The 20,658-nt window shown below is 49.8% G+C and overlaps 1 protein-coding gene and 1 long non-coding RNA gene across 2 annotated transcripts in view; one reads left to right on the top strand and one right to left on the bottom strand.

Moving 5' to 3' along the window:
- The window catches only part of Med26 (mediator complex subunit 26), a 47,370-nt gene extending 27,851 nt beyond the window's left edge, over window positions 1–19,519 (top strand). The window contains exons 2-3 of the mRNA XM_052162040.1: window positions 16,417–16,491; window positions 16,939–19,519. Coding sequence (XP_052018000.1) covers window positions 16,417–16,491; window positions 16,939–18,558 — 1,695 coding nt within the window. The 3' untranslated portion in view covers window positions 18,559–19,519. The remainder of the gene's footprint in view (window positions 1–16,416; window positions 16,492–16,938) is intronic.
- Window positions 1–20,658, bottom strand: part of LOC127668426 (uncharacterized) — a 28,272-nt gene that overhangs the window by 6,685 nt on the left and 929 nt on the right. The window contains exon 2 of the long non-coding RNA XR_007974103.1: window positions 20,012–20,177. This is a non-coding gene — a long non-coding RNA (uncharacterized LOC127668426). The remainder of the gene's footprint in view (window positions 1–20,011; window positions 20,178–20,658) is intronic.

Genomic DNA, 20,658 nt, shown 5'->3' on the forward strand with positions numbered 1-20,658 from the left:
CTTTTCCTGCCAAAACATTCCAGGGATGGTCTCCATCTCACTTGCTGCAATTGTTCCCTCTGAAACCTCTTGAGCTGGGGCTTCACAGTCCATATTAGTCTGAGCACTGCTGTCTTCCAGGTCCCCACTAGGGTGACCCATAAGTCCAGCTAACAGCAATTTTTCTAGTCCAAAATTTCAGTCTTTCATATTCCTCCAAAAAAAACAAAAAGAAAAAATAAAATGCCACGGCACAGTAATAACTGATCACAGTAATAACTGATCACAGTAATAACTGATCACAGTAATAACTGATCACAGTAATAACTGATCACAGCAATAACTTGATCCTTGGTTCCAACTTCATCTGTTACCCCCCCCCCCCCTTTTCTGAGACAGGGTTTCTCTGTGTAGCCCTGGTTGTCCTGGAACTCACTCTGTAGACCAGGCTGGCCTCAAACTCAGAAATCCGCCCTGGAACTCACTCTGTAGACCAGGCTGGCCTCAAACTCAGAAATCCGCCCGCCTCTGCCTCCCAAGTGCTGGGATTAACGGTGTGCGCCACCACCGCCCAGCCCTGTTACTTTTCTTTTACTGTGATAAAACACCAAGACCAAGGCAACATACAGGAGAAAGCTTATTCAGGTTTATGGTTCCAGAGAACCCAGAGTTCATGATGGTGGAGCAGAGGGTCCAAAGATGGCTAGTGTGGTTAGAACAGCAGTTGAAGGCTCATATTTTAAGGAGGGGTGTGGGGCTGGTGCTTGAGCTCTGTTAGTGAGTGTGGGGTGTCACCAGGGGAGAGCATAAGAAGAGGGTACCCATCTTAGTCCCTATTCAGTCATGGCTGATGAGGGAAGTTCCAAGTAGTAAACTTGGTTCCTGGAGGTGGTCTGAGCACACAGGGAGGATTCTAGGCTCTGTTCTGGTGACATTTCTGTGCCTTATGAGGACTGTGCAGTCTTTCTTTTCAATAGTATTCTGGTGTCCTTCATTGCCCAAGCAATCTGAGCTCAGCCTCATTTAGTGAAGTACCACATAAGCTGTCAGGAACAGCTGGCATGTACTAACACCAGTTCCTCTGTCCCACAGTTGGGCGAGGGTAACCAAGTCCCTCTCCTCCACTCCCAGTGTGGTCTGTATATGCAGCCTCATATCCTCGCAGCCTGTGTGGTATGGGCTCTGTGGCCTGTGTCTGGACCCTCATTCCCACTCATACCCTAACCCCTTCCTGCCCTTCATCATTTCATTCTGTGAAGCTAGCCAGTACCTGCTGAGCAGTGCCCAACATTCTCTACTACTAGGCAGCCAGAGTGAGCTATTTACAATTTCAGACTGAGCTCATCACTTCTCAGGCAGAGCATAGCCCCAGGTTTCTTCCTAAATCCTGAATCTCTCCTAGCCTGGTGCTCTTTGCTGCTTATCCACCCTTGCTGGACAGCTGGAACACTCCTACCTTCTCTCTAGCACTCATGAGATTGATTCCCTTTGCTGTCCCTCATGGAAGGCCTCAGAACACCCAAGCTTGCCATCCCACCTCTGCCTCACTGTTTGAAGGGCTTGTAATCACGTGTCTTTGCCCTTTGAGGTCAGCACTGAGCTGTGCTTCAAGGCCACAGACTGAGCCGTGCTTGCCTACCAGACTGCCTGTGCCTCAAACCTAGCTGTGTGATCTCAGCCAGATCAGTCGGGTGTCCTCAGTCCCTTGGTTGGCTACTTTAAGAAAGCATTGTCATTTGTGGCCTTCTGAAGGAAATGCTTAATAGTCAAGGGGTGCTTGTTTGCTTCCACTGAGGCTGAGCCCCGACCGCAGGACCCCAGAGACCCCTCAGTTCATGCACGGCCAGTGCAGAGATGTGAAAAGAAGGTAGTGGTAGATCCATTGGCAGGGACTTGGGAAATGAAAAGTTGCAGGAGTTGGTGACAGGGTGGGACAGTTCTTGCTCAAAAGTTATGAAGTCACTCTTCATTTTAAGAACCTGGAAGATTTTTGTTAACTTTGATGTGGGGCCAGTCTTCTTCCCACCAACTATGTGTAGCTTGGATAAAGAGAGGTGCATCCTTAGGCCAGACACAAGTTTATGGCTAGAGGCAAGATACTGATGACACAAGGGAGAGACCCCAGAGTGCCAGGAAAGGTGTCTTGGTCTTCTGGGATGGGTGCCTTAGAGTTGCTGTGCTTACTACTACCACAGGATGTGCTTCCATGTTGGGGATTTAGTTATGTGCTTTGGTGGGAGTCTCTGTGTGTGCTCCAGGGCAGCCTGTGACACCATTTCTCTGAAGTGCTTAGAGGCCTACACAGGGAAAGAGAATAGCTCAGGAACCCCACCCACCACCCACGTCAGGTAGTGAGAACTTTGTCTAGCCAGCCTAGTGATGCAGGTAAAGGGAGCTTTGAGGGTCATTGCTGGGGTTACCTGGAACCAAGGAAACTGGTTATACTTGGAGTGCTTCTCAGAAAAGATAGGAATTACAGCCCCCCCCCCTCCTCCTCCTCACCTGCATCTTATGTATTGTGAATTTTTGAGGTACCCAGCTTCCTTAGGACCAAATAAATTATGGTCCTCTATGACACACGCTGGCACACCACAGGCTTCTGTCCCTCTTATTTCTCTACTTCAGCCCTGCTTTCTACCTTCCTCCCCCTGACCTAGTTCTGTGGGTGCCATGGCTTTTATCCCCTGGAACACTGTACTTGTTGTCTCTGCCAGCAGCAAGGGATGCTGGAGGCAGGGCTTGAGGATTGCTATTCCCTGCTCCATGGGAGGCCTCAAGGTGCCAGCCTGGAGGCTGGGTAGCAGGAGGTCAGCTTGGGCTACATATATAGCAAGACACTAATATTTCAAAATACTGGACACTTGGGGGATTGGGCTGTTTAACCAGATGGAGGCAACATGATTAAGTACTAGGTGAGGATTAAATAGCAAGGGCTGTGCATGCACTGCAGTCAGTCATCTGCATTTCAACCTAAGAAGGCAGGTACTGTCACCCTTTTGCTCAGGAATTTTGAATGGAATCTGAGCCTTGGTTTCTATTTTATTTTATTTATTTTTGGTTTTTCAAGATAGGGTGTAGCCCTGGCTGTTCTGGAACTCACTCTGTAGACCAGGCTGGCCTCTCACTGAGAAATCTATCTGCCTCTGCCTCCCAAGTGCTGGGATTAAAGGTGTGCGCTACCACTGCCCGCGGTTTCTATTTTATTTCCTAGTGAATATATTTTTATGATTTTGGCTTTATTTCACTTGTATGTTTTTTAATTTTGTGTGTGTGTGTGTATGGAGAGGGGGGTCAACTTTTGGAAATCTGTTCTAGTCTACCATCTGGGGATGGAACACAGATCATCAGGCTTGCATAGTAAGTGCTGTTTCTGCTGAGCTATGCTGGCCTGTGATAGTTTTCTAAGACAGAGCTTCTCTGTGTAGCTATGGCTGTCCTAGAACTTGCTCTACAGATTAGGCTGGCCACCAACTTGGAAATCTGCCTGCCTCTGCCTCCTCAGTGCTGGAATGTAAAGGCCTGTGCCACCACCATTCAGCCTTGTGGTTGTTTCTAAGTTTCATCTTCAGTATTACTTGTTGTGAAGGACAGTGAGAAACAGTAGTGATAGCTGCTCCCATCCCGAAGGAGCTGCCAAATAATCTGACTTTGTTGAACATGTAACACGTAGAATTGTGCTAGGCACAGCTGGGGCCACACACCCTTCCCTGGGAAGTAAGGGAAGTAGACCATGCTTTCCATTGGAGCTCACAGCCACCAGTCAGTCCTCAGGTCATGGTTTCCGTACAAATCTCCTGAAACCACCCAGCTGCCCTGGAGAGAGGTCTAGGCACCTCCATATCTTAGCTATGTCTGGTGGACTCACAGTTCTGCCACCTTGACTTTGTGCTGAGGAAGACCAGGCTAGAAGGGCAAGATGTAAGACAGGTCTGGGCAACCTTTAGGTTAGCTTGTCTCATGATTAGTTTCCAGATTTAGTGCTACAGACAGCATAGAGTAAGACTCAGGAGGACCACGGCAAAGGAAGGTAGGCAGATAGGAAGGCATAGACAATGAGCTATGGGGTCTCATCTTAGGCCTCACTGATTAACCAGCACAAAGGAGAAAGGTCTCAGGAGATTCAGGCCTAGTCACCCCTTCCCTTTAGGAGAGAGGAGGGTTTACTTAAGCCCACTAGCCTGCCCCCAATTCCAGGAGCATCCCCACACCATGCCATCAGTTCCCCAAAGGATGGATGATTGCTCAGTAAGACATGACATTGGCATGCAAGGCTCCTAGTTTAGACAGGTGACTGAGCCTCATTTTTCTTTCTGGATGCTGTCTGGTTGATTCTGGGTCAGAAATACTGCCGTAGGAGTTCCTGGGCATTGCTTTTGTATCCCCTGCTGGTGATTAGATACATACTGCCATGCTTTGTAGTGTCAGGGACAAGTGACAAGGACAGGAGGGACAGAAATGATGCTTTGACAGTGCTGCCAAATAAGAGGGCTTAGCTCCCTGGGGTCCTTTTAGAAGACAACACATTTATACCCCCATCTCCAAAATGGGACCATAGCACTGTGTGTAGCTGAGAATTGAAAACACTTGAAACACTAGCAGTTGCCAGAAAAGAATTTGGATGCTTCCAGCCAACTTGAGCTTGGGGATCAGATTCGTAAGGAAAAACTATGGAAAGAAAGGAAGTGTGAATGCATGCTTTCCAGAAGTGACTGTTCTGCTGGCTGCCTACCATGAAAGTGGAACCAAATGGTGGAGCCATGGTGAGGGTGGGGTGGTGAGGGCAGATGGAGGAGAGCAGGTGTGTGTGCTGTGAGACTAGGATGTTGAGGACACAGTGAAAGATCATTGCAGTGCCTGCACTAAGACACGGAGGCCCCGACCAGCACGGCCTTTGAGGTTAGGCCTGTGGTCTCCACAGAGTATACTTTACACTACCATGCCCAGGTTACTGCAGGCTGTTTTGTCTTGGGCATTTGAAGACAGGAATCCCAAGTCTTGGCTTTGTACATCACACCTCATTACATAACATTTTCGAATCAGTTCGTGGCTTCCAAGAAGGTAGACTGAAGAACATTTTTGTGGTCTTGCCAGGACCACCGCTTTGAAAATGAAAACTCCCAAAAACCAGTTGGCCTTGCTGAGCAAGTGTGGCTTAAAAAAGTACTGGCTGCACCGTTGACCAGGGCCTCAGAGGGACAGAAGTGACCTTGCTGTGCCTGACTAAGGCCTCCCAGCCTACTTACTCTGTGTTCCTCACAGCATTCTCGTGTTCTTTATGAGAATCATTTGTGTCCCTGTCAACCCTCATGGGCAGCAGTTGTGTACAGGACAAAGGGTGATGTCCAGATACTGACTTGGTGTATTCAGGGATCAGCTTGCCCCAGAAAGAGAGACTCTAAATACTTGTAGTATTGAGGTAACCTAGCACTCAGTAGGAAGAGACTTCATCTCTCTACTGACACACTGATAGAATCCCTGCTATGTGCTATTGTGATGGGCACTTTGAAGTGGAAGTAAGCAAAACATAGGTGGGCAGGCTGAGAGGGTTTGTAAGGGGGACAGAATCAACAGGTGGGTCTGTCATCTTGAGAGGCTTGGTCGGTGTGCTGCTCCCTTGCTGGAATGGGCAGGCTTTCATGGTGGATAGGAATGGGGAGGTGCCTTGGGCCCAGCCTGGGGGATCTGCTGCTGGTGAAATGGCCATGACTTCATCCTGTTAACATCTGACAAATGTCACTAGGGCCAGTGTGGGTAATTTGTTCTTTTCTCCTTGCTGCCTGTGATCAGTGGCCCTATACCATGCCTCATGCTGGTTTGTGATGGGCACCAGTAAATCAATGACCCACCCAAAGCACAGGCAGGCTTTGTGTGACATGTCCGTGCCATTGTTTTGAGTCTTTGCCATTTCAAAGTAGTGATGTTGTGAGGCAGTGATTAGTGAAACAGTTGACTGGACCCTCCGAAACACCCCCACCCTGTGTTAAGGCTTATTACTGGTCCCACCTACAGTAGCTACCAGCATCCCCGCTGAAACCTAGGCAAATGCTCTTAGAAATACTGGAAGGGGCAGGGGATAGGAGAAGGGAGGCACCCTTTCGGCCTAGAGCTGTGCATGAGGCTGGGGAATGCCACAGGTGTGAATAATATTAAGGAGAGGTGACCAGCCAGCTCCCTGTCACATGGGACTAAGTAGTTTTGGCTGCCAAGCATGCCGGCTTGAGGGACTGTGCTTGCCAGGAGCTATTGTTTCTTGACTGGGCAATGCTAGATGGTGATGGCGCTTCTTCCATTACCCTAGGCACCCCTTTGCCTTTCATCCTGTGGTGGTTTTTCTGAATCTTGTCACACCCTCTGGAGGACTCTGATGCTGACATGAGAGGGCATTCTTTTGTGGAGTGCATTGGAACCTGAGCTCTGCACATTCCTTGTATGTTTAGGGTCTTCACAGAGATCTGGTGGGGTTGAGACAGGAGCCCTCAGAAGACTGTTGAGCACAGATGCTGGTGCTGGGTCTGGGGCCTTTCCCAGAGTTTCTGTGTGCCTACCCCAGGTCTCTTGTTTAGACAATAGTTTGGAAACTGGGACTCAGAGAGCTAGACACAGATCATGCACACTCAGGGTGGGGCAGTGTGCCAGGCACTGAGCTACTTTGCCCAGGGTGGCTGCAGTACTTACTTGCTGCAGGTGCTGTTATGGGGAGCTCACTGATGTTTGTCTGGAAGTTAGAGCTGTCCGCCTTTTCTGGGAAGCTAGGTAGTTGGCTCCTACTCCTGAGAGACTGAGGAGCCTAGAGACAAGGGCACCTGGCTGAGACTTGGCCAGTATAGCTATAGCACTGCATCTGAGTGCTGAGACCTGCTTAACCCAAGGTTAGCCATTCCCACTCTGCTGTGGACACATCATTTCTCTAGTGCACAGGTATCTGTAGGGATGTGCTAAGTTCCAGAAAGAGGAGCTAGTGCTTGTCAGTGTTGGGTAGAGCCGGATATGAAATTGGGAATGTATTCTGTGTCTGTGTTTAGTTGTCAGTCCTTAGAAGACTCCCAAGGTTCTAGGTTCTTAGGCTCAACTGTTATCTTTCCTCATTTCACTGGAGAGAGACAGCCCAGGGGATTTTTTTTCCTGCCTTCTGCAACAAAAAGTGTTCCTGCTTTGGCTTCACTGCCTACTTTTGTGCGATACCAACTTTGCTATACCTTGCCCCTATTTTTTCAGTTTTTTTAAACTATAATTGACATACAATAAACTGCACATTTGAAGTCTATAAATAGGTACTATTTACCATAGGCATGTGAAATGGCAAATGCATCACTGCCCAAAAGCCTTTCCTGTTCCTTGGAAGTATTCCCCTTTCTTTTCCCGACCCCCAGACAACTGCTGCTCTCCTCTTAGCCATTGTAGGTTGGTTTGCCTTGACCCTGTTAAAATTGTGTAAATTGTCAATATACATACACATGGGAGACTGTCCTTTTCAGCGTATGGATTTTGAAGTTTATCCATGTTATATTGTGTCATGGTTTATTTTGTTACTGAGTAATCCATTTTTTATTATGTGTAAATATGGAGAGTGTGTGTGTTGAGGATGTGTCATAGTGTGCATGTTGAGGTCAGAGGACAATTTTATTTTTCTACTTTTATGTGAAAAAATTTTTTATTTTTCTACTTTTTGTGAGTTCCAGGAAGTAGAACTTGACAGCAAATACCTTCATCAGCTGAGCCATCCTCTTAGTCACAGTTTGTGTATATATTGTTAACACTTTGTTTTGATTGGTTGGTTTTTTTAACTTCCTCACACACACATGCTTTGTGGATATGCATTAGAGACTGGAAGACAGCTACTTGAAGTCTGGATTTTGGGGATCAACTCAGGTGACAGGACTTTCTGTGGCAAGCATCTTGACCTACAGAGTCATATTGTTAGCCCCTTGGGTTATTTTACTTTCTAAGATAATTTTACTCCTTTTTATTCCCACCAGGGGTATTGCAGTACATGCTCGTCATGTCAGTATTCTAGGTGTGGAGTGGGGAGGGTCTGGATCATGTCATCCAGATGAATGAATGAAAGAGAGGGAGGGAGGGAGGGAGGGAGGGAGGGAGGGAAAGAAACTGAGCCATTTGCTCAAACCTTGTCAACAGTTGATAACGTTAGCCCTAATTCAGGGAGTATGTGGTGATTTCTCATGGGACTTTTACTTTGCACTTCTTAATGGCCAATGGTATTGATTACCTGAGTGTGCTCTTTTGTATTTTTCTGTGGTAAAAGGTCAATGGGCTTATTACCAGCTTGCCACCCCACCTCATTTGCCTGATTATTAAAAGGTTCTTGTTATTGTTTTTGTTGGTTTCTGTGGGATATGTTTTTGGGCATGTGCATATGTGTACATGCAACTCTGTGTGTGGTGGGGAGTGGAAGGGGGTTATGTCAGAGAATTATCTGTAGATGTTTTCTCCTTCTACTGTGTGTGTAATGCATCTTGTTTCCACTAGGTGACAGGGAGCTGTACAGAGAGCTCCTTGTGTGGTGCCTTCAAAGTGCTTTGATCACTTTTAGCCGCTCTGATCCCAGCAGATGGGGAAGACAGTTCTAGGTGAATTGTGTAGGGTGTTCTATGCCACGGGTCTCAGGCAGATGGGTTATGTTGACACTGTTCAGACCTTGGTCCACAGGGGTGGAGGCTGTGTGCCTCCACCTCCACAGGATATGTGGCCTTCTAGACTGCAGGATTCACACATAATAGCTTATGTTCAGTTTAACTTTTCTTAATTTATATTTTGAGATTGGGCAACCTGGAACTTGATATGTAAATCTGGCTGGCCTCAAATTGATACTCTCATGCCTCTGTCTCCCTTGGGATTTATTTATTTTTATGTGTATGTTTTGCTTACATGTATGTCTGTTTACCACATGTATGCCCTCCGAGGTCAGAAGAGAGCGTTGAAGCTTCTTGAATGGTTATGGATGGGTGTGAGCCACCAAGTGGGTGCTGAGAAACTGAACCCTGGTCTTCTGCAAGAACAAATGCTCTTTCTCAACTGCCAAGTCATCTCTCTAGTTTGCTATTAGTTTTTGTTTGTTTTCTAGCACTCCCACCTCCATGTTTTGTTTTGGGAATGGGGGTTCTCTCTGTGTAGTCTGGGCTGACCTTAAACACTGTACTTCCGAGTTTTGGGACAACAGGCATGTAGCACCACAGTGAACTAACAAGATGTGTGTGTTTGTACATGTGCAGGGATGTATGTATGAACATGCACGTGGAATCAGAGAAAAGCTACCTATCTTCTTTGTCGTCCTCATCATCATCCTCATCCTCTTCATTTTCAAGGCAATATATCTCACTAGCCTGGAGTTTGCCAAGTAGGCTTAGCCAGCTGGCCACTGTACCCTAGTACTGGGGTGGCAAACACACACTTGCAGACAAAAGCCAAGAATTCTTTCTCTGGCTCCCAAGTAGACTATTTGAAACAGCTTTTTAAAGTACAGAGTCCTTCAAAAAAGTACAATCTGTAAAAGCTATTTATATAAATAATATTTACTTATTCATGTGTATGAAGTGTATGTGGGCAGGCATGTAGGGACTTTCCATATCATGGAAGCTGCCCTGGAAGCCAGGTCTGGTTCCTGTGGGTGTTCCTGCATGGCCTGGTTAGTGCACAGTATGTTGTCTGTGGTTTCCCAGGTTCCTGGGAGAGGAGCCGGGCTCAGGCGTGTACCTGGTTGTGCTTTGGGCTAGTGCAGAATGCCAGGTGTCTCCCACCATCTGCTCTTATCAGTCTGAGTATACACACAGCTTCACTGCCTGTGTCCAGCTGACTCGGGAGCATGCTGCTTAACAGTTCCTGGAATGCTGGCTTGCTCTTGTTTGAGATCTGCCTTCTGCACACGATGTGGACCAAGTACTGTGTTTTCTCCCCTGGTGTTGGGTCATTTCCAGTCTCCTGAAGCTGGTGTTCTATCAAAGAGGACCCCCACCCAACTGCTGTCCTCAGACACTTGGTCACCAGGACTCTTCTGTGAGGATTGGCAGAAATGGAAAGTTGTATCTGGCTTGTAAATTTTCCAGTTACATGGGTGGAGCAGTGGCATACTTACAGATGACACTTGTGGGAACCCCATGCACTCAAGAAGGGCCTATGCACTGGACAGAGACTGCGGAGTCCATTTTACTTCTCTGCTCCGGACCAAAAAGCAAAAGGACATTGGTGGGTGTTGTATGCAGCCATTCTCTTTGCTCTCAGGTAGCCTTTGTTGCTGAAGAGGTTAGCTGTGCATGCAGATGTCAGTTTCTGCTGCTGTTCCATGCTCTGGAGTGCTTTATGGGGTACAGTGAGTGGACTGCATGCTGCTTGCACCCAGGCTGGGTTTCTCATCTCCTGGGTCAAGTTGTAGCATGTGGTGTCGTGCTCTGCTCATCAGAGAGAGCTCTTGCCTTGTTTCAGGGCAGACAGAGAAACTTGGATTGTGACAGGCTACTTAGGTGCTGGATATTCCTCAGGGAGAGGTGGGTCCCATTTATAGGTCAATGCTTTTTTATAAGTGGTGGCAGTGATTGTGATTGTGGGGTCTGCCCCACTGCTCTTCCTCCGAGAAAGCTGTGAGTGGGAAACCTGGCCATGCTGAGTTTGGGGCATCTACATGGTACTGATGGAGAAAGCTGCCTTAACCAGGCATCCCAGGAGACCACATGATCCACAAGGCTAATGTCACTGGGGACGTATACCCTATAAGCCATGCTCCCTGACTTTAGGGATTAGGCAAGGAAGACAAAGAGACTGTTTCTCCCATAGCGTACCCTGAAGCACCTATTCTGTTCATGGGTGTCCTTAACAATGTCAGCAGGGAGTGCACAGCACACTGAAGGCTCACAGATTGCCTGCTTTTGGGTGCCATCTGTGGCATGTTTTGGTTTGAAAGCACAGCTTTCTTGCTGATCAACACTTCCAGAGTCTTTTAAGTTCAGTGAGCTTTGTAAATTTTTGTTTAGACTATTCTTCATGTAAAAAACAACAAAACTCCTAAAACCCAAGACACTGTTAGTTTTTTCAAGGGATGTTGGTTTAGGTCCTGAGGACTGTGCTGCACAGATGCCGCTGGGGCTACTGGCAGGCAGTGCCTGGGAGCACTGGCCAGATGGCTCTCAGGCCATCACTATACACATCTGCTTCAGGATACCACTGGGCATGAAACTGTGATGAGATGTACCTGATCTTGGTTCTTCAACAACCCTTGAGAAAAGAAAGGCAAATGACACAACACTGAGACCATCTGGAGGGGCCAACTTCAAGGAGCTGCGTTACCTGTGTGCGTCTCTGCTGTGGCTGGCTGGGGCAAGTACACCACAGGATACTTGGGTGCCAACTTAATACACTCCACCCTGCACAGGAAAGCACCAGGCTTTTGCCTTCTGTGGTCCATGTGGACCTCCCTATCCTGCATAGCCTGAGTTTCCTCACTGTAAAACGAAGCTACACAACACTTGGGTCCCATTAGTGTTGATGCCCCTGGGGAACAATGGCAACTGCCGGCGTCGGGGATTTTGGTTAGCTGGGGAGAGAAAAGGGAGTGGTGACCTGACCTGTGGGGACACTGGACTTGGTGTCTTGGTTTCCTGTTTCTGCTGGTAGCTGGAAATTCCCCATAGGTAGTCATTTCTCAGACCCCAGGGGCTTATGGGGCCCCAGGGGTTTATGAGCACAATCCGGAAGGAAGAATCTGGTGGTGCTCATAGAACCAAGATTCACCACGATGTCCAGCTTCTCCTGCTGGGCTTCATATTAGAGAGGACCCCAAGCCTTTGCTGAAAACAGTTTACAAAGACAGTCTGGTCTTCTGGAGAGGCCAGAGATGTGAGTTGGTTCCCAGGTGTGGCCATTCAGTGGGCATTCCCTGCTAGAGGATGGCAGGAGGCAGTGCTGGACTGGCATCACTTACTATAGGACAAGGTTACACGACCCCTCTATGAGAAGCGCCCAACTTTGGCATCCTCCACCTTGCCTCATATACTACACAATAGTAATATTTGAAATCCCTTTGCCTTTGGGTCAGAAACGATGGCTTCTGTTTGCCCATTCCTCCTTGCTGAGCCTGGAACCGGCCTCAAGAACCTGGCCAAGGCTGTGCAGGTATCCCGACCACATGCTCCCACTTCAGTGTATGGCAAGCCAATGTATGAGCTGACCTGTGGGGATACGAGGACTCTTAAGACTTGGTTTCCTGTTTCAGCTTGTGGTCAGAAATTCCCCATGGGTAGCCACCCTCTGGCAGGGAAGAGTCACTAGGTCTCTCCCTGTACACTTACTCTTGAGTTAGTGCTATCCCACTTGGGACTCTGGATCCTGTCAGAGGGATGCAGGAGGCCTGCCTGGAGCTGAACACTGGTGAGCTGTCCCAGTGCCATAGCTCCTAAGTTATAGTACTTTTTGGCTCTGTCAGAGCAGCTAAGGAGCGTTTAGAGTTCTACAGGTCTCCTGGTTCTATGAGTTGTGGGGGAGTTTCAGGGTTCTATGAATCCTGCACTCTCCAAAGATAGAAGGCCTTGTATCCTGAGTTAGGAAGTCCTGCTGACTATCCCCAGCCCTGGAGGCACTGGCAGGAAAGCACTCATTGTACCTCCATCTCCCAGAACCTCCAAGAGCCAAATTTAAGCATAAAAGGGAATAGTCACTGTTTCTGAGGGCTGCCGTTCACCATGTCTGGATCTCAGCAGTGCCAGACCTGGTGTTTGCTTCCTGTCTTGCTTCTTGAGTCCTCTCTTCTCAGACTCACAGTGAATTGAGCTGTAGGTGTCATGGGTTTGCCTAACAGGAATTGTGAGTCCGCACAGGCTGTGGCCTAATAGGGAATGAAGCTGAGGGCCTTTTTGAGCCCTTGGATCTTGTGTATAGGTAGGTCCCTGCCTAATACTCAGTACATACTTTGGGGTGTTACCTTCCCATTACTATGACAAAATGCCCAGCACAAACAGTTTAACAGTAGGACAGACTGACACCCCCACCCCTGGTTTTGCCACATTGAAGTGGGAGCATTTGCCAGAGCATGATCATCTCATGGCAGCCAGGAAGAAGCGGCATGCGGGGTAAAGAACCTAACGTCTCCTTAGGTGCCCTAAGGTATGCACCCAGTGGCCTGACACTTCCTCGATGCTCGCTCTGTCATGTTCCATCTGGCCCTGTAGTTCCTTGACACCTCTTGAGTGGCTCCCACAAGGACACCACCTGCTTCCTTAGTGTCCCTGCTGGCCCCTGCAAATACGCCTCCCCATTGGAGCCACTGTAGACAGGCAGGCAACTGCCACACTGGGTGTCCAGCAATGCAAATGAATGGGCAGAGCCTGTCACTGATGGGAAAGGGAGGGGAGGCAAGCTTGGCCATGCTGCTTGCTAAGGTAATATAGATTGATCTGTCTATCCAGGCAGCACTATGTACAAGTGCTCAAGGCCTGGTGATGGGGCTCTCCTGATGGGAAAACGTGCTTGGGAGTATTTGGGCACTGGGAATGAGTCCCAAAGGGAGAAAAGGATCAGGCTATTTTTGACAGCAGCAGGTTGTAAATGGCCCTCAGGCCTGCAACTAGGACTTTGAGCTACAGACCTGCCCTGAAGCTGTCTTTCAGAGCACTGCCAAGAGCTCCCCAAGCAGTCAGAACATCATTCAGAGATGAGTGGGTGGGTGTTGGCATGCAGGTAAGAGGAACAACCAAGAAAAGACTAGGTGTCTGCTATGGTGGTGGCAGTGGATTAGCCTTAACAGCTCCCTCCTAGTGGTAGGGCACCTGAGCCTACCTGCCAGCCCACATCACTTCTTCCAGCTCTTCCTTGTTTTTTACCTAGGCAGGTTAGCTCACCTTAACCCACTGCTTTGATGCTTATACAGGCTCCAGTGTGTGGCTCCAGCTGTGTGGACCTTGTAAGTGCGGCAGGCAGTTCCTTAGGTGAATGACCTACAGCTGCAGGGGGACACTGAGGAGGCCCACACTGATAAGGTGGCCCCTCCGGCAGGCATAGCCTCAGGACATTGAGCACCTAGGCAGAGCCCTTAGGACCTTGATCCATATAGCCCCAGAAGGCACTATGGCTGGCCTGTGCATGGCTCAGCATTTTGAAGGTATGTGTGTGTGTTTCCTATGCAGCAACCCAATACCTTGCTCCCCTAGGTGTTCTGCCCCCTCCTCCTGTCTGGGAGCAGAATGGTGTCTGTCCAAGGACAAGGACGCTCTGTGCTGCCAGGCTGCTAGGGCTTGGGCAAATTCCCTTCAGTAAGGACTGCTGGATCAGGACTCTGTGGAGACCCAGGTCTCTAAATATACCGGAGTGAGGTCACTGGGTAGAGATGAAGCCATGGAGTAATCGCAGGAGCCCAGTGGTACCAAGATCCCAGGCCAGGGAACACTTGACTTTGTCTTCTCTTAGGAATGATCTCCACATTGCACACTCTTTGCATGGAACCCCTCCCTGCCCGTCCCATTTCAGAGGTGAGTATAGGAGCCACATCTCTAGGTAGGCCACCTACCCGTGGGGCAGCAGGGCCAGTGTTGGAATCTGGATGTGTTTACAGACCCAGACCCAAACAAAACATCACATGTGGAGGCCTTTTGTTCCCAAGGAGGGGCCTGCCTTGTTGACAGAGGGGTGGCTTAGTGAAAGGCAAGGGCTGTTGATTGCTCTCCCAGGAGACAGGGCCCTGAAGCAAGGGAGACATGATGACTGCCTTCAACTGGAAATGGGTGGGGGGCTGGGGGGGGCGGGCGGTACCCACGGCCTATATAGACTATCTACTTCCTGGTCTAGGAACCAACCTAGGCCAGGTACCTTACCTGACAAGACATAGCTGAGGTATGGACTAGAGACAGGAACAATTCTGGGCTATCCATGTGAGTCAGAGAGCTGATATGATCAGGATTCTGGAGCCGGTATTAATGGTAGAGACATGGCCGGGAGCCCAAGGACATGATGTACTTCTGGAGCCAGGAACAGCATTTTAGGTGACAGTCAAGAAGGAAATAGAGACCTGGACTTGAATTCTGTTGGCATCTCTATGAGTAGGGAATGGATCCTCCCCAAGAACCTTCAGTAAGGAGGCAGCTCTGGCCCTAGGCTATGGGTGGGTAAGACAATCAAAACTTGAAGGGATTCAGCCAGCATAGACCAGGGCAGAAGCAGGAAACCTGAAGTCCATCTTCTGGTTACTACTGGGTTGCTTGTGATGTCACAGGGAACAACCTCCTGGGGGCTGCCAACCCCCCACCCCAAGTGTTGGAGCCTCTGCTGGGCTGTTCCTCATGAACAGTCTGTAGGGTTGCAGACTGTTTTTCCATGTTACCCAGTGTGGCAGGTGATACCATACCCTGTCTACATGTAGCACAGGAGGACTGAACTTAGGGCTATGGCCTACCAGCTTGTCTATCAAGAACTGCAGTGCCATGGTAATACTCCCTGTGCTTTGGACTTCTCAGGAGCACCTATCATCCCACACCTGCAGATCCTCTCCTGCACCCATTTTAGAGCTTTAACTTCCACAGTAGGGTCTGGGGTTCCCTGAAGTAGTTTCCCATGTACATGCGTATGGAACACATGTGTGCACATGCATAAAGGGGCGGATCAAGTTGGTGCAGAGAATCATCATTCACTCCTCTGCCTGATCACTGAGACGGTCTCTCAATCAAACCTGAAGCTCACCAACATGGCTATTCTAACTAGCCATACACATCTTATCGTTTATGACATCTTGCTTTGTCCCCTCTTGCTCTGGAGGCTCCTCTTTCAGCCCCTCCCACTCATGTTTTGCTACTGTGTTGCTGTATTTGCCAGTGTGGCTGTGCTGCTGTGATGTCCAGTCATATCAGTCATGGCTTTTTGGTCCTACTGTTTCCAGAATGACAATCCTGGCACCTGCCCAGTGAGTTTATTGTGATTAAAGAAGTCAGTGATATACGGAAAGGCTAGCTTAGAGTAGGATCCCCAACATCTCAGCACTAGTGCTCACCCTACTTGTGCACAGAGCCTCTTAGTGTCTCTGGCCTTTTCTCGCCTGGTTTCCTGGGGCTGCACTGTTGCTCCTGGCCACGTGGCATACAGATCTTATAGTTTGTGACATCGTGCTTTGTTGAGAGAGTCTCTATGAAAACCTTGATACAGTCATCAGGTTCACTGGTTTATTTTGCGCCTATCTTTCCTTTCTCTGAGGCTTTGTGTGTTTTATGTGGTAAGTCCTTCAGCTTAAGGGTCTCACAGCAGAGCTGTCTGTCAGGCCAGGGGCAGATCCCTTTTCAAAACACCCTGATGGCAGTGGGTGTGTGTGCACATGGGTAATGCTGAATCCTGGGAGAGGGTGATAGGGGTTTGGGTGGTGCCTAGTGACGGCACCTTGCAGGGCCCTAGGCTGCTGGGCTTTCCATGGTAGAGGGCAGAGCCCTGAACTGATACATGGTTCTTTTTCTTCAGATCCGGAACATGGTGACAGTGTTGGAAGTGATCTCCAGTCTGGAGAGATACCCCATCACCAAAGAGGCACTGGAGGTGAGAGAGAGCCCTTGCTCCTACCCTGGGCAGACTGGGAGGTGAAGGTAGCCCTAGCCAGCTTTTGTTCCTGTGGCTAGGCTCTTACTGGACTCTCCAAGAATGGAGGCTTCTAATCTCACTGCTGGGCTCCTTCCCACACTGTGCACACCTCATAGCATTTGGTAACACAGCCTGAACTGTGCTTTAGGCAACTGGTTAGTGGCACTGACCTCTCTTTGGGTAGGAGGTCTTAGGCTATATAATGTGCTCACCCAGACACCCTGGCAAAGCAGCCTTGTGGCATTGATGGCTCAGATTCTGCAGGTACCTAGAACTAATAGACCTGTTTCTGAAAAAAAGCCATTGAGTCCCAGATCTAAAGATTCATGCTGCCACAGAGCGCTGGACATGCCAGCACTATACCCAAGCCGCCCCCCTATAAGTATGTCACTCTCTTGGTTGTAGGAGACACGACTAGGGAAGCTCATCAACGATGTCCGCAAGAAAACCAAGAATGAGGAGCTGGCCAAGCGGGCCAAGAGGCTGCTGCGGAGCTGGCAGAAGCTCATTGAGCCTGTACACCAGAACGAAGTGGCACTACGGGCACTGGCGGGGGCTGCAGGCTCTGCCAATGGAGGTGCACACAACTGCCGGCCAGAGATGGGAGTGGCTGGTGCACCCAAGAGCATCCATGACCTAAAGAGTCGCAATGACATCCAAAGGCTCCCTGGGCAGCGGCTAGATAGGCTGGGCAGCCGAAAGCGCAGGGGGGACCAGCGGGACCTGGGCCACCCTGGGCCACCCCACAAAGTTTCCAAAGGCAGTCCTGGCCCCCTGGTCCCCAATGCGTCCCCTCTCCCCACCAATGGAATCAGCGGGAGCCCAGAGAGCTTACCCAGCCCCCTGGATGGCAGTGGTCACTTGGGCCCTGAAGGCAGCCGCCTGGAGCCCAGCGAGAACGAGAAGCACAGCACCAAGATCCCCGTGAACGCCGTGCGGCCCCGCCCCAGCTCCCCTGGCTTGAGCAAGCCCCCAGTTCCCTGCCTGCAGACTAAGGCTGCACACCTGCAGCAGTTGGACAGGGTGGATGAGCCCCCAGGCCCTCCCTATCCCAGGGGGTCCTCTCGCTGCTCCTTGAGCCCCCGGAACTCACGGCATGAAGGCTCCTTTGCCCGGCATCGGAGCTCGTACATACCCAAGGGCCCAGTGTCCAGCCCCTGTCCACGGCCCCAGCCACTGGACAACACGCAGGTACCATCCCCACTCCCGCTGGCCCAGCCGCCCACGCCCCCTGTGCGCCGTTTGGAGCTGCTGCCTAATGCTGAGAGCCCTGTGCACTGGCCAGAGCAGCCCGAGGGCCACCCGCGGCTAACAGGGCCAGCCTGCAGGGCTGGATTGTCTCCAGATTCCTCCAAAGCGGACAGTGATGCTGCCTCTTCCGGTGGCTCGGACAGCAAAAAGAAAAAGAGGTACAGACCTCGAGACTACACAGTGAACTTGGATGGGCAGGTGGCTGAGGCCGGTGTCAAGCCTGTGCGGTTAAAAGAGCGGAAGCTCACCTTTGACCCCATGACAAGACAAATCAGGCCTCTGACCCAGAAAGAGCCAGTGCGGGCTGACAGCCCAGTACCCACAGAGCAGCTGCCTAGGACAGAGCTGGAGCAGCAGGAGGCCAAGGCCAGCCTCCAGAGCCCTTTTGAGCAGACGAACTGGAAGGAGCTATCACGCAATGAGATCATACAGTCCTACCTGAGCCGCCAGAGCAGCCTGCTGTCATCCTCAGGCGCACAGACCCCAGGTGCGCACCACTTTATGGCTGAGTACCTGAAGCAGGAGGAGAGCAGTCGGCAAGGGGCCAGGCAGCCCCATGTGTTGCTGCCACTGCCCACACCCACTGACCTACCAGGGCTCACGCGGGAGGTCACACAGGACGATCTGGACAGAATCCAGGCCCAGCAATGGCCAGGGGTTAATGGGTGTGAAGACACACAGGGTAATTGGTATGACTGGACGCAGTGTATATCACTCGACCCACATGGTGATGATGGGCGCTTGAACATTCTGCCTTATGTCTGCTTAGACTGAGCACCTGACCATCACGTGCATTGCCACCTCGCCAGGGTTAGGCTGGCCAGCCGGGAAAGCGGGCGTGAGGCTCGCTCTCCACCCTCCTTTTGTGAAATGCTGCTACCAGTTTACTAACGATTGCAAAGGAAGGGCCGCTCGGGGGAGGGGCAGATAGATGGCTGAGGGAGTCTAGAACTCTATAGTAAGCCAGCTATAAAACATTAGTTCCCCATCCCAGAAGAGGTGCAGAGCCACTCTAAGCACCGAAGGCAGGGACCTCAGTGACAGTCAGGCACAGGAACCCTGTGGAAGAGGTTACCTGAACAGCAACAGACACACATCTCTTCTCTGCATCTCTTGCTCATTGGCCCTGGTGTCTCTGAGGTACAGGACACTCTCGAGCCAGTGATTTCTTTTTTTTGTTTGTTTGTTTGTTTGTCCCCCTCGTGTTGTGTGCTGGAAGCTTCTCTGCTGTGGTGAACCCTGGCGTTGTGTGGGTGGGCCAGCTTCACCCACTGCACAGTCATCCACCCATTTGTATATGGTTTCAGTTCAGTTCCACCCAGTTCTTAAAGAAATGCTGCAGAAACTTGAGTTTTCTCGTTTATTTCATCTTTTTTTCCCCTATCACCAGCCAAATGACTTTTCCTTCCCTCCTTTCCTTTTCTGCACAACTCTAGAAAATGCCATCTTTCTAGAGTCTTTAACCCCACAAAGTTCCCGAGGGTGCTACTAGTGTGAGTTGCCCTGGTGGGCTAGGAGAGAGCCGTCTGTTTGCTGGAAACATTCATAACCATTCCTTTAGATTCGTTTGCCTTATGGTTGTCATAAACGCGATTTGCAAAAACAAGGAGCCTTAGTGAATGTACAGTACCTAGACTTCTGTGTTCGCACAGAAGGGAGCAACTTTGCTATTTGGTCCAGTAAGTGGACAACTTGTGATATAAATGTGGAAATAAAAAAATATTTGCACAAACCAGTTTGGAATCATTTCTCATTTGCACATGTATAGCTAAATCTGGCCTTTCCTACATTCCACCAGGAGGAAGTCCCTGGAGCCCACAGCCTTGGTGACATCCCTTTAGCTTTATTTTGTAGCGGCAGGCAGGGCCTCTATCAGCTTTTCATTGATTCTTGGTCCACAACATCCCCTAGACACCCACCTAGAAGAGCCCTTGCTGCAGGCAGTGTAGCTCCTCTTAGGGACATGGTATACACCTGCCCTGCCCACCAGGGAGGGACATTGCATGGCCAAGATGTATCCAGCCCTGGGCTAGCAGCTGCCTGACAGGTGCCCACTAAGATGTCACCTCGGTTATAAAGTAATGAACTAGCCGCCTCACCTTCAATTAATAAACCAAGATTGGGTGTCTAGTATTTTTTCACTATTATCCATATCTGCTTGATTTCACAGATGAGTTAACAGTTACTCATAAAACAGCAGCTTCATGGTTTGAGTCGTAGAACATACCTTCTGGTCTGATTGGTACCACAGCCAACCCAGAATCCGTTTCAGAGCCAGTAGGAATTTCTGAGGTTTGTTGCAGAATGGTCCCACTCGCATTACAAGGCCACTTGAGGAGGTGAAACCCCAGCTGGGTGGCCCTGAGCCAGACTTCACGCTTGAGCACATGTACCTGTTGTGAAATGAAAAGGCTTCTACAGAGTTGCCAGGGCCAAATCCAATAAGAGATAAAAGCAACCAAAACACATCAATGGGGCCATCTGACACTGCTCTGTCCAAAGATCCTAATTCCTCTTGTATTTAGTTTGTGACAAAGGGCTGTACACCAAGTTGTAGGGCCTTAGGGTACAGAGTCCGGTGTCCTATCACCGGATTCTTAGGCTTTGGAAACAGGCCATTTACTACTTAGATGCTAACTAGCAAGAACTGCCACACCTGTGCTGAGTATCCAGCAAACCTGCACCGTCCACCTTCAAAAGTGGGTGAGTAGCTCGGCATGGTGCTCTGGAGGCAAAGGCAGGCAAATCTAGTTCGAGGCCAGCCTAATCTACAAATCGTGTCCAGGTCAGCCAGGAATCTGTTACATAGAGAAATCTTACCTCGAAAAAACAAAACACGGGTGAGGTAGAAAAACAGCCTAGCATTCAAGGAGA

This window comes from Apodemus sylvaticus, chromosome 18, assembly GCF_947179515.1.
Source record: "Apodemus sylvaticus chromosome 18, mApoSyl1.1, whole genome shotgun sequence".
NCBI lineage: Eukaryota > Metazoa > Chordata > Mammalia > Rodentia > Muridae > Apodemus > Apodemus sylvaticus.